At 48.9% G+C, this 13,142-nt stretch overlaps 1 protein-coding gene across 2 annotated transcripts in view; it reads left to right on the top strand.

Moving 5' to 3' along the window:
- Positions 1–221: 221 nt before the first annotated feature.
- Positions 222–13,142, top strand: part of FGF2 (fibroblast growth factor 2) — an 88,670-nt gene continuing 75,749 nt past the window's right edge. Inside the window, exon 1 of one of the 2 annotated variants that reach the window (XM_002717238.6) lies at positions 222–854. In XM_002717238.6, coding sequence (XP_002717284.2) covers positions 677–854 — 178 coding nt within the window. In that variant the 5' untranslated portion in view covers positions 222–676. The remainder of the gene's footprint in view (positions 855–13,142) is intronic. The other variant, XM_089302540.1, reaches the window with a different exon arrangement.

The raw sequence follows: 13,142 nt of genomic DNA, 5'->3' as shown, positions 1-13,142 counted from the left end.
AATGTTGCATTTTAACTTTTTTAAAAGTTGCACAGCGAAAGCTCCGCAGTGTGGATAAAGCCGGGACGCGGTTGGGGCGGGGGCGACTTCTAGGGACAGCGAGGCCCGAGCCGCCGCCCCCGGCGCGTCCCCCGCACCCCTGCCGGCCCGCTGAGGTCCGGCCGCCCCCGGGGGCCGATGCCGTGCGCGCGTGCGTGTTGTGGCCCAAGCGCCGGGCTCCCGGGCCGGCCCAGAACACTCGGAGCGAGTAGGGGGCGGCGCGCAGGGAGAGGGCAGGGCCGCGGGCGCGGGGTTTGGCTGGTGGGGAGAGGTAGAAGATGTGACGCCGCGGCCCACAGCTGCCAGAGCAGCGGACGCGGTGCCTGTGCCTAAAACCGGCTCCGGGGCGCTGCAGCTTGGCAGGCGCCTGTCCCGAGAGCGGCGGCCCGCGGAGACACTCGCCCCTAACCTCGGCTCCCCGGCCGTGCGCTAGGGCCGGCCTAGAAGGGAGCAGCCGGGCTGCACGAGGCTGGGGGCCCGTGGGCGCGGCCGCGCGCCGCCGGGCGGGAGGCTGGGGGGCCGGGGCCGGGGCCGTGCCCCGGAGCGGGTCGGAGGCCGGGGCCGGGCTCGCGGGGCGGCTTCTCCCCGGGCAGCTCCCGGCGCGCCCCCGGTTCCCCGGCAGGGCCCCGGAGGGGCCATGGCAGCCGGGAGCATCACCACGCTGCCAGCCCTGCCGGAGGATGGAGGCAGCGGCGCCTTCCCGCCCGGCCACTTCAAGGACCCCAAGCGGCTGTACTGCAAAAACGGGGGTTTCTTCCTGCGTATCCACCCCGACGGCCGCGTGGACGGGGTCCGGGAGAAGAGCGACCCACACAGTGAGTGCTCGCCCCCTCCCCTTTCCTCGTGTAGCCGGGGGACGTGTGGTTTCTTTCGGTGCTGCCCTCGGCGGTTTCGGGTTCACCGCTCGCCCCTTCTGTCAGCGAGCTGCGGTTTCGGGTTAGACGGCCCCTGGCTCTGGGGTGTGCCAGTTTCCCCTGGTGAACCAGCGCACTGGGCCCGCAGCCGCAGGCGTCGGGCTGGGCGGGCTGTTCGGCCCAGACCACCTGTCGCCGCTGGGATGCCCCGTGCGGAGGACTGGGATGCTGCCCGCGTCCCCGCGCTCCTCGGCCGACGCGTTCTCTTACGGACGAAGACAGCAGGGGCGGCTGCGGAATCCGAGGTTCTTGGGAAAATACTTTTTCCAGAGTCTTGTCCTTTAACTCCGACTGAGTAGAACCCCAGGCATCTGGCTCTCTGCTGTCACGCATTTCTGTTTTTCCCCCCTAATTAACGCAAGACCAAAACCAAAGAGACCCCCTGGATTTTGTTAACGAGGTGTGTCAGACCTTAATTTCAATCAGTAGTGAAAAGCACGAAAACCTTAATGAATCTCAGTTGTGAGCTCTGGGAACGTGAGCATGTTAGCCGGTTTTCCCACCCATATCGTGGGGACAATACCTGCCTTGCAGTGTTTTTCTTTTTTCTTTTTTATAGAATTCTTTTTTTTTTTTTTTTTTTTTTTTTTTTTTTTTTTTTTGGACAGGTGGAATGGATAGAATGAGAGATAGAGAGAAAGGTCTTCCTTTTGCCGTTGGTTCACCCTCCAATGCCCGCCACGGCTGGCGCACTGTGGCCGGCGCACCGCGCTGATCCGAAGGCAGGAGCCAGGTGCTTCTCCTGGTCTCCCATGGGGTGCAGAGCCCAAGCACTTGGGCCATCCTCCACTGCCTTCCTGGGCCACAGCAGAGAGCTGGCCTGGAAGAGGAGCAACCGGGACAGAATCCGGCGCCCCGACCGGGACTAGAACCCGGTGTGCCGGCGCCGCTAGGTGGAGGATTAGCCTATTGAGCCGCGGCACCGGCCTTGCAGTGGTTTTTACAATTTTTTTTTTTTTTTTTTGGTGGATATAGCGATAACATGAGCCAAAATCGGAGGTTCTCAAACTTTAGGAGTGTGTGAGACTCACCTGGAGGGATTGTTACAAATATTGCGAGATGGACCCCTTTGAGTTTCTGATTGCCTAGGGCTGAGTGGGTCTGAAATTTGCATTTCCAACAAGTCCCAGATGATGCTGATGTGGGGGCCTCGGTTTGGGAGTCTGGTCTAGACAGAAGAGGAAGGGAAGGGCACGCAGTGTGCTGATGGAGCTCGAGTCTAAAGGGGGCTGAATGTATTTGAACTTATCATTCAGTAAACAGGTAAGACGTCTGTTTTAAAAGCGGTGTGTGTGTTCCAGCATCCCTTCCTGTACCGGCTCCAGGTGGAGAAGCTGAACTTTCTTGAGGCTGAGACCCGGCCGAATCCAGAGCCTGCACACCCCAGGGCTGTCTTTTATTTTTTTTAAGATTTTTGAAAAATTTGAGAGGTCGAGTTACAGATAGAAAGGCCTGCCTTCGGTTGGTTCGCTCCCCAAGGGTGCTTCTTCCCTGGTCTCCCATGTGGGCGCAGGGATCCAAGCACCTGGGCCATCTTCTGCTGCTTCCCCGGGCCATAGCAGAGAGCTGGATTGAAAGAGGAGCAGCCGGCACTACAACCGGTATCCAAATGGGATGCCGGGTGCCACAGGTGGAGGATTAACCTATTGCCAAGGCGCTGGTCCCCTGGGGCTGTGTTTTTAAGATGCTAATAAGATACCTGTTCACTCTTGGTGATGGGGGAGGGGGAGAAAGCTTATAACCACACACAAGGAATGGGAGATGCATTTTTGTATTAGCTTCAAAAATAGCAGGCAGCAAAATATGCAGGTCTTTAATGTCTTCATGCCTGCTGTAATTAAAACTGTTACCTATCATTGTATCCAGTAAAACTGAAAAGATGCTTGCATATGTGGGTTAGTGCTGTGTCTGTTTCCTTGTATTGAGTAGATTTCACCAAAGTATCCCTGTGTTTCAAGTTTGTTCTGCCATTGTCTTCTAGGCTAGCTCAGCTGATTAGGGCAAGGTGCCAGTCATTTATCCTAATTAGCTTTGTTCTTTTCTGGTATCACAACTGTTAATTAATATCATGTTTCAGAAGAACTTCCACCAGATTGGGTTCATATCTGGGGCTTCCCCTAATACTCTTATCACTGTAGTAGTTGCTGTATTGTGGTTTCTTTGAAGCTTTTGATACACTGTTTGCTTTAGAATAGAACTACGTAGAAGCTGGTAAGTGGGGATAAGTCTGAATTGCATAGCGCATTTTTACCCGTGTGGAATAAAGCTGCTAACTTTTTCTTTTCAACTGAGGGTGGTTGTAATCTTAAATAAACTCAGCGATTCTCAAATAGGGGTGATTTTGCTCCCGAGGGGATGTTTGGTAATTCCGGAGACATGTTTGGTTGGCATAACCTGGAAGAGTGTTGCTGGCATTCCGTGGGTAGAGGCCAAGAATGCGCCTTGTCCTACAGTGCACTGGGTAGTAGTACCCGCAGCGGAACATTTTCTGATCCCAAATGTCATTAGCGCTAAGGTTGAGAGCTCTGTCAAGTTTATAACTACCGGAAAACAGGATGTGAAGAGGAGGAGCAAAACAACAGGACAACTCCAAATTTGCGGAGACTATTTTTTTTTAAAGCCTACCTTTTACCAGCCAGTAGACTGACAGGAATACAAACCTAAAAATGACAAATTTAGACCACTATGTGTAGCTCAACCTAGACATAAATTTGAGCCATGATTTTTTTTGTTTTTTACACATTAAGGGTAAGCAGCTAGCCGGTGCCGCGGTTCACTAGGCTAATCCTCCACCTAGCGGCGCCGGCACACCGGGTTCTAGTCCTGGTCGGGGCGTCGGATTCTGTCCCGGTTGCCCCTCTTCCAGGCCAGCTCTCTGCTGTGGCCCGGGAGTGCAGTGGAGGATGGCCCAAGTGCTTGGGCCCTGCACCCCATGGGAGACCAGGAGAAGCACCTGGCTCCTGCCTTCGGATCAGCGCGGTGCGCCGGCCGTGGCGGCCATTGGAGGGTGAACCAATGGCAAAAGGAAGACCTTTCTCTCTGTCTCTCTTTCTCACTGTCTAACTCTGCCTGTCAAAAAACAAACAAACAAACAAAAAAAAGATAAGCAGCCGTGTGCTAGCTACATGATGACATTTTGTTCAATGATGGATCGCATTAAACCGATAATGGACCTGGGAAGTTCCGATCACTTAGTGATCCTGTGGCCACCATCATGTCATAGCACAGTGCGTTTACTCACATGTTCCTGGTGGTGCTGGTGTGAACAAGCCTGCTGTGTAAACCTAAAGTGCATATAAAAGCATGATATACACACACTTATGTGTAGTGCCCAGTACTTGGTAATAGTTGACTATGTTACTGGTTTATATATTTGCAATGTTTTTATCATTATTTCGGGAAAGAGAAGTTTACTGTGACACAAATGCTGTGTTGTCCTGGCAGCAGCTTTATATATCTTGTGTTTATCTCCTCCGTGGATTGCATCATCTTCTCTTGTGCTTGATGCAATCGCATGTTTTGTTCCTCACAGCGGGAGTAATAGCCTTTACCGTATGTATATGCCATAGCTTTGATGTGTAGTACTTTCTACTACCTAGATTGGCGCGTGCGCACTCTGTGATGTTCACACATGAGTCATTTCTCATAATGTATCTTCATTATTAAATGGTGCATGACTTTACCCTGAGAGTTGGCCTAGCCCAGGAGACCATGGGAAAGACGTAAGAAAAGAGTGTGGATATGTCATAACAGCCGCTCCCGTTTCCAAACCAGACAGAACCGACCAGCGTCTCCTGTCAGTTTTAACTCTGGAGAAGTAAAGACAGAGTGGATGGGAGGTGAGGGGCAGCAGAACACAGAGCCCAAGATGTTAGGAAAAGATGACAACACAGACTTTCCAGCCTTTGTTTCACACCTGGGGATTCTTTTGAGTTGTTTTCCCTTGAAAGGGGCCAATTCCTGGCCCTTTTGTCGTGTTCCTGGTACAATCCTCACATGTGAGCCTTGATAAAAGCAAGATGTGAAAAGCAGTTACGAGCCTGCCCCTCCAGCATGTGCGTCGCATACCCATCTGCCTTTTGGCCTCCTGATATTCCACCAGCCTCTTCCGATGTCCAGGGTCACGTGTAATATTAAGTGTATACCCTGAAGTTAACGAATCACGTGAAAACATTCAGAAGGGAGCATTTTATCATAAGCAGCACATAGCATACCACAGGAGCTGAACCTGGAAACTGAAACGCGTGCTGCTTGTGTATATATTTGCATTAAATTTATTACAGATGCTCCTTTTAAAGATTTATTTATTTGAAAGTCAGTTACACAGAGAAGGAGAGGCAGAGACAGAGAGGTCTTCCATCTGTTGGTTCACTTCCCAATTGGCCGCAATGGCTGGAGCTGCACAGATCTGAAGTCAGGAACCAGGAGCTTCTTCTGGGTCTCCCATGCAGGTGCAGGGGCCCAAGGACCTGGGCCATCTTCCACTGTTTTCCCAGGCCGTAGCAGAGAGCTAGATCGGAAGTGGAGCAGCTGGGACTCAAACCGGCGCCCATATGGAATGCCAGCACTGCAAGCTGGGGCTTTAACCCACTGCACCACAGCAGCAGCCACATAAATAAATCTTTTTCTTTCTTTCTTTTTTTAAAAAGATTTATTTATTTGAAAGTTACACACAGAGAGAAGGAGAGGCAGAGAGGGAGAGAAAGGTCTTCCATCTGCTGGTTCACTCCCTAATTGGCCCTAATGGCCGGAGCTGCACTGATCCGAAGCCAGGAGCTTCTCTGGGTCTCCCATGCTGGGGCAGGGGCCCAAGTACTTGAGCCATCTTCTACTGCTTTCCCATGCCACAGCAGAAAGCTGGATTGGAAATACGGCAGCCAGAACTTGAACCAGCATCCATTTGGGATGCCGGCACTGTAGAGTGGCTTTAACCGCTGTGTCACAGTGCTGGCCCCCAATAAATCTTTTTTTTAAAGATTTATTTATTTGAAAGTCAGAGTTACACAGAGAGAGGAGAGGCAGAGAGAGAGTGCGAGAGAGGTCTTCCATCTGATGGTTTACTCCCCAGATGGCCGCAATGGCCGGAGCTGCGCCGATCCGGAGCCAGGAGCTGCTTCCAGGTTTCCCATGCGGGTGCAGGGGCCCAAGGACTTGGGCTATCTTTTACTGCTTTCCCAGGCTATAGCAGAGAGCTGGATCAAAATGGAGCAGCCAGGACTAGAACCAGTGCCCATATGGGATGCTGGCACTTCAGGCCAGGGTGTTAATCCGCTGCACCACAGCCTGGCCCCAGTTTAAAAAAAAAAATCTTGAAAGGTGTTTTCTTTTTTCTTTTTTTTTTTTTTAACCACTGCCTTTGAGTAAATGGAGCCATTGATTTAATGATACTAGATTCTTCCCCCTCCCACCTTTTTTGGGTAATATCTAGCAAATGAAGCCCACTAATTTGCCTTGACAAGACAGTATTTATTGTAATGCTGTTTGTGTGCAGTAAACAAATGAAGTCAGAATCTAATAGCTCATTTAACTCTGGAAGCCCTGTAATGGGTACAGCAAGGAAAGGACAATTCATGAGTCACAGATATTACCACACCTTCAGAGCCCTTTCAGAGGAGCTGGGTGCCAAGTGACTTCAGCCTAGAAAAGGCAGCATCCTCTCTTGACATGCCCTGAGGGCTTTCACTGTGTTTATAAGATGGCCATGATGTAATTAGACTGACAGTGGTGTAACAGTTGGGTTTTAAGAATTCTCATTTTGATTTATGATGCCTTTTTATGTGGATGGCCATGATTTTAAAGCTTAATGTGAAAATAAAATGTTGCAGATGTAGTAAACAAAATGACATCCATCCTTTAGACATTATAAGCATATAACTGACTTTTTTCATCTACACATAGATTCTGCAAAATCATCACGTGATGTTGGAAAAGGAGACTTAAGGCTTCACACCATTGGAGCTGCTCTTTTGTTTTATGTGTGTGTGTGTGTGTGTTTTAAGATTTTATTTATGGGGCCAGCGCCATGGCTCACTTGGCTAATCCTCCGCCTGAGGTGCCGGCATCCCATATGGGCGCCGGGTTCTAGTCCTGGTTGCTCCTCTTCCAGTCCAGCTCTCTGCTGTGGCCCGGGAGTGCAGTGGAGGATGGCCCAAGTGCTTGGGCCCTGCACCCGCTTGGGAGAACAGGAGGAGGCACCTGGCTCCTGGCTTCGGATCAGAGCAGCGCGCTGGCCATAGCAGCCATATGGGGGGTGAACCAAGGGAAGGAAGACCTTTCTCTCTCTCTCTCTCTCTCTCTCTCTCACACACACACACACTAAGTCTGTCAAATTAAAAAAAAAGATTTATTTGAGAGGTAGAGTTACAGACAGTGAGAGGGGGAGACAGAAAGGTTTCCCTTCCTCTGGTTCACTCCCCAAATGGCCACAGAGGCTAGTGCCATGCCAGTCTGAAGCCAGGAGCTTCTTTCAAGTTTCCCACGTGGGTTCAGGGGTCCTAGCACTTGGGCCATCTTCTACTGCTTTCCCAGGCCATAGCAGAGAGTTAGATTGGAAGAGGAGCAGCTGGGACTAGAACCGGCGCCTATATGGGATACTGGCGCCTCAGGCAAGGGATTAACCTGCTGTGCCACAGCACCAGCCCCTGAGGTGCTCTTTTCTGACCACACGTTGCTTATACAACAAGATGGTAACTGCACATGCGCCCTATCCATGTTTTTCCAATTCCCGTGTTTGTTGATTTTCCACGCACCCTGCTGGGGCCAGTTTGTCCTGTAGCACACATCTGTAAGAAGGATAGCCTGGGGAAGAGTCTATAACCAAGAAACAGCAAGGCAAAACAGCACATCTGGGACACGAGCTCAACTTTGTCATGTTTCATGCAGAAACGTTCATTTTTGCTTATTTTTTTTTTGTTTTTAAACATTTATTTATTTGAGAGAGCTTGCATCTTCTGGTTCATTCCCTAAATGCCCAGCAAGGGGCAGGGTTGGAGTCAGGAGAAAGGAATACAATCCAGGGCTCCCATGTGGATAGCAGAGACCCAACTTCCCGAGGCATCACCTGCTGCCTCCCAGCAGTTAAAAGCTGGAATTAGGAGCCAGAGCTGGGAATTGAACCCAGGTTCTAGGATATGGGATGGGGTATCTTAACTGCTAGACTAAACACCTACACCTTTTGTTGTTTTTGAACTTGTCGCTCCCTTTGCTCTGCAATCTGGGATTCTTTTTGTCAGTACTCAATAAATAGTTAATTCTTGATTGTAAAATAGTTTGGAATACTGCTTTTAAAAAACATTTATTTATTTGAATGTCAGAGAAAAGAAGAGATACAGAGAGAAAGATTTTCTGTTTGCTGGTCCACTCCTCGAGTGGCTGCAGTGACCAGGGCTGAGCCAGGCTGAATTCAGGAGCCAGGAGCTTCATCCAGGTCTCCCACATGGGTGGTAGGGGCCCAAGCACTTGGGCCATCTTCCACTGTTCTACTAGGCCATTAGTCAGGAGCTGAATCGGAAGTGGAGCAGCCAGGAGAACTGGTGCCCATATTTTATACCAGCATCACAAGTGTGGCTCTACCTGCTTTGCCACAATGCCTACCCCTGAAATACTGATCATTCACATAGAATTTTAGTTGTTTTTTTGGAAAATGTATTTGTGGCACCATGTTTTCATTGTCAACTCTTGGCATTCTCTTTTTTCTGTCCAATTCTTCTTCTAATAGCCAAGGGCGGGGGGGGGGTCCCTCTAGTTAGGTTATTTATAGCCATAGGAGAAGAAACGTGGTGACTTCCAGGGGACCTCACCCATTGAGCCATAGACTGGCTTTTAGAAGCCAGACTAATTCCATTTGGAATCCCTGTGAGGTATTTTTAGTTTGAAGAAATGTAGAAGACCCAGAGGCAACAGACAGCCAATATTCAGTGTTTAACTTGTGTCTCATCCCAGCTGTCCTGTCACTCTTCTGCACAAGGTGACTTTTGACTTGACTGGTGTATCCTTACTGCTTACTCATTCATTTACAGAAACCTGTACTCTGTGTCTGTGTGTATTTGTATTTCCAAAGGGCTATTGACTTCCTCAAATTAACTTCACCTCTAAGTTGAATTACCCAATAGAATGCTGAAAAGGAAGGTTCATCAGTTTTCAGGGTATTCTGGAGTTTAAAAAGAGAAGGTTTATGGATATTAGTAATTTTCTTTGCATAATTGAACTGTTAAATCTGGTTTAATTTATAGTTAGGCTACACACTTATTTATAATAGAAATTTGTAATTATAGTTCAAGTTAGCTGAGAAAGAGGTTTTTTCAGGGAATCTAGCTACATCGAGTGAATGAATACTCTCTGTCGTAGTTTATACACTTGGAAAAGATGCTGATGCCTTAGGGCAGGACGCATGACTTCTCCATGTCTGTAGACATTGTGAGGGGCTCAGTACATTCAGGGAGTACTCACTAAATGTTCATCATTGAAGAAAGCTTCCTGTGGAATAACTATTCACGAGTTTTCCTGTGGAAAGCTTGGTTAAGATTTATTTTTTTTTTTTTTTTTTTTTTTTTTTTTTTTTTTTTTGACAGGCAGAGTGGACAGTGAGAGAGAGAGACAGAGAGAAAGGTCTTCCTTTTGCCGTTGGTTCACCCTCCAATGGCCGCCGCTGCAGCCGGCGCACCGCGCTGATCCTGGCAGGAGCCAGGAGCCAGGTGCTTTTCCTGGTCTCCCATGGGGTGCAGGGCCCAAGCACCTGGGCCATCCTCCACTGCACTCCCTGGCCATAGCAGAGAGCTGGCCTGGAAGAGGGGCGACCGGGACAGAATCCGGCGCCCCAACCGGGACTAGAACCCGGTGTGCCGGCGCCGCAAGGTGGAGGATTAGCCTATTGAGCCACGGCGCCGGCCCATATGTTTTTTTTTTTTTGATGTAGTGGCAGATTTAAAAAAATTACTTATATGAGAGGCAGCGTTAGAGAGGGAAAGACAGAAAGAGAGGTCTTCCATCTGCTGGTTCACTCCTCAGATGGCTGCAATGGCCAGAGCTGAGCTGATCTGAAGCCCGATGCTTCTTTTGGGTCTCCCACATGTGTGCAGGGGCCCGAGCACTTGGGCCATCTTCTATTATTTTCCCAGGCCATAAGCAGAGAGGTGGATCAGAAGAGGAGCAGCCAGGATATGAACAGGTGCCTCTATGGCATGTTGGTGCCACAGGCAAAGGCTTAGTGTGCTACACCACAGCACAGGCCCTAACAGGTACTTTTAAATGTAATTATATATTACAAAGCTATTTTTGGGAAACATTTGGGAATCTTAGTGGCTAGCTGTTGGCTTTTAGTGTAGTCTATAGAGAGGTGAATTATTGGAGCCAGTGCTGTGGCATAGCAGGTAAAGCCAGGGCTTGCAGTGCCAGCATCCCCTGTGAGCACTGGTTCGAGTCCCAGCTGCTTCATTTCTGATCCAGCTCTCTGCTCTGGCCTGGGAAGGCAGTGGAAGATGACCCAAGTCCTTGGACCCCTGCACCTGGGTAGGAAGCATGGAAGAAGCTCCTGGTTCCTGGCTTCAGATTGGTGCAGCTCTGGCCATTGTGGCCAACTGAGGAGTGAACCAGCAGATGGAAGACCCCCCCGCCCCCCGCCTCTCCTCCTCTCTCTGTGTAACTCTGACTTTCAAATAAATAAATACATCTTTTTTTAAAAAAAAAGGTGAATGATTTTTCAGGAAAAATAGAACTTTTGTGTCTGATTTCTTTAAAAGCATGGATATTTTTAGCATGTACTGTGTGATACAGAATTTCTTCAGGTAGGCTGCCCATTGTTCATTTTTTTGTCGGTAACATATTACATCTTGTACTTTGTTCATCTACCTCATCTGCATTTCTTTTTTCAAATGTTATTTATTTTAAAGATTTATTTATGTATTTGAAAGAGTTACAGAGAGAAAGAGACACAGAGATTTTCCATCTACGGGTGTACTTCCCAAATGGCCAAAATGGCCAGTGCTTAGCCAGGCTGAAGCCAGGAGGTTCATCAGGGTCTCCCACCTGGATGGCAGGGGCCCAAGTACTTGGGCCATTTTCTACTGATTTTCTTAGGCCATTAGCAGGGAGAGAGGCACAGACACACAGAAAGAACTCCTATTTGCTGGTTTATTCTCCACATGTCCACAATAGCCAGTGGTGAACTAGGTAGAACCCAAGAGTTGTGTGGAAGGAACTCAATTACTTGAGCCATCACTGCTGCCTTACAGGGCCTGCGTTAGCAGAAAGCTGGAATCTGGAGCTGGAGCCAGCTACTGTGATATGGGATGTGGCTGTCTAAACCCCAGGCTACATACCTGCCCCCATTTTGTTTCCTTTCCCTCTCCTCCCCTCTCCATCTTTCCCCTCCTTCCTCAATTCCATCTATTTCTTACAAAAGATTTATGTATTTATATGAAAGCCAGAGTTACAGAGAAAGGGAGAGAGGAAGAGATCTTCCATCCACTGGCTCACTCCCTAGATGGCTGCAAGGGCTGGGCCAGGTGGAACTCCTGAAACTCCAACCCGGATCTTCCGTGTGGGTGCAGGGGACCAAGGATATGGGCCGTCTTCTGCTGCTTTCCCAGGCGCATTAGCAGGGACCTGGATTGGAAAGTGGAAGTGGAACAGCTGGTACACAAAGTTGTGCCCATGTGGGATGCTGGCATCACATGCGGTGGCCTGACCTGCTGCGACATAATGCCGCCCCCTCCCATTTCTTCTTTTAACTCTGTTAAACTCGACATCTGCCCCCAGTATTCTTCTTAAGTCAGTCTTTGTGAGAACAACAGAGTTTGCTCTTCAGACGGCATTTTCCAGTCTGTCACTGTGCTGTTGAGCGCCTGGGACTTCTGGAGCGCTTCTAGGCGTGTGTTGCATCACATCTGCTTGATTCGCCTTTCACCCATGCAGCTCTGTTTTGCTGCTGTCTTTCTTGTGGTCCTTGGCTTTTTTATTCTGGGAAGCTCTGTGTTTGGCCCTCTGCCTGTCTCTGCCGTCCTCTTATTGCCCTGCGGATGATGTGCAGTTTCCCATCTGTCTCCTGATTCCCCATCTCTGCATTTCCTGCCATTCAAAGGACAGATGCACCACAACTTCAGCTTAACATGTACGGAGCTAGCGCCCCTTCCTACCAAGCAGTGAAATCATTCTTCAGGCCTCCAAAGCTACATGCCTTGGAGTTTTCTTCGATGCCTTTCTCCTCCTCTTCCTGTGTGTGTAAAATGTTTTCCAGCCTTAGTGATTCTTTTCCCTGTCTCTTGATTTTCTCTGTTCTTTTTCTTTCCTACCATACCTGCTCTCCTCCTTACCATTTACCATCCATACTTCTCTCATGCTGCCAGCCCACTGTGGTTTAATCATAGTCTTCTAGGGGCCAGCGTTGTGGTGCTGCAGGTTTAAGCCACGACTTGAGACAACAGCATCTCCTATGAGTCCCAACTGCTCCACTTCTAAACCAGCTCCCTGCTAATGTGCCTGGGAAAGCAGCAGATACTCACCCGGGAGAGCTGGATGGAGTTTCAGGCTCCTGGCTTCAGCCTGGCCAAGGCCTGGCTTTTGTGGCCAATTAGGGAGTGAACTGGTAGGTGGCAGACCTGTCTGTCTCTGTAATTCTCCCTTTCAAATATATGAATAAAAATAAAAAAAAAGTTACAGCCCTCTAGCTTGATAGAAATCATCACTATTATAATGATTGATGTTTCTTCATATGATCGTTGTTTTTGAAAAATCCTTCTTTTATAGTCAGTTCTCTGATACCCTCCTCCTATTGTCACCTTTCTCTGGAAAGATCTTATTTTTTTAAATTAACACATAAAAATTGTACATGTAGGGTATGATGTGATGTTTTAATAATTCTTTATATGGTATAATGTTCAAATTAGGGTAAGAGTATCTACCTTGGACATTTATCATTTTCTTTGTGGTGAAAACATTCAAAATCTTTTCTTCTAGCTTTCCAGTATACAACAGTAGAGTATCTATAGGCAACCTAGCGTGCACCAGAACTTACTCTCCTAACTGTAAGTTGGTATCTGGGGTTCCTGGTGACCAGCCTTCCCCCACTGTCCCCAGCCTCTGGTAACCACCCTTACAGAAAGAGGGGGAAGGAGACACAAAGTTTCCACCTGCTGGTTCATTCCCCATATAGCCACAGTGGGCCACTGGAACTTGAACCCGTGCTCACATGGG

This window comes from Oryctolagus cuniculus, chromosome 8 (genome assembly GCF_051225735.1).
Source record: "Oryctolagus cuniculus isolate XC-2025 breed Fujian yellow rabbit chromosome 8, ASM5122573v1, whole genome shotgun sequence".
In the NCBI taxonomy this organism is placed as follows: Eukaryota; Metazoa; Chordata; class Mammalia; order Lagomorpha; family Leporidae; genus Oryctolagus; species Oryctolagus cuniculus.
The sequence above is the reverse complement of the archived record's forward strand: the minus strand, read 5'-3'. Positions and strand labels throughout refer to the sequence as shown.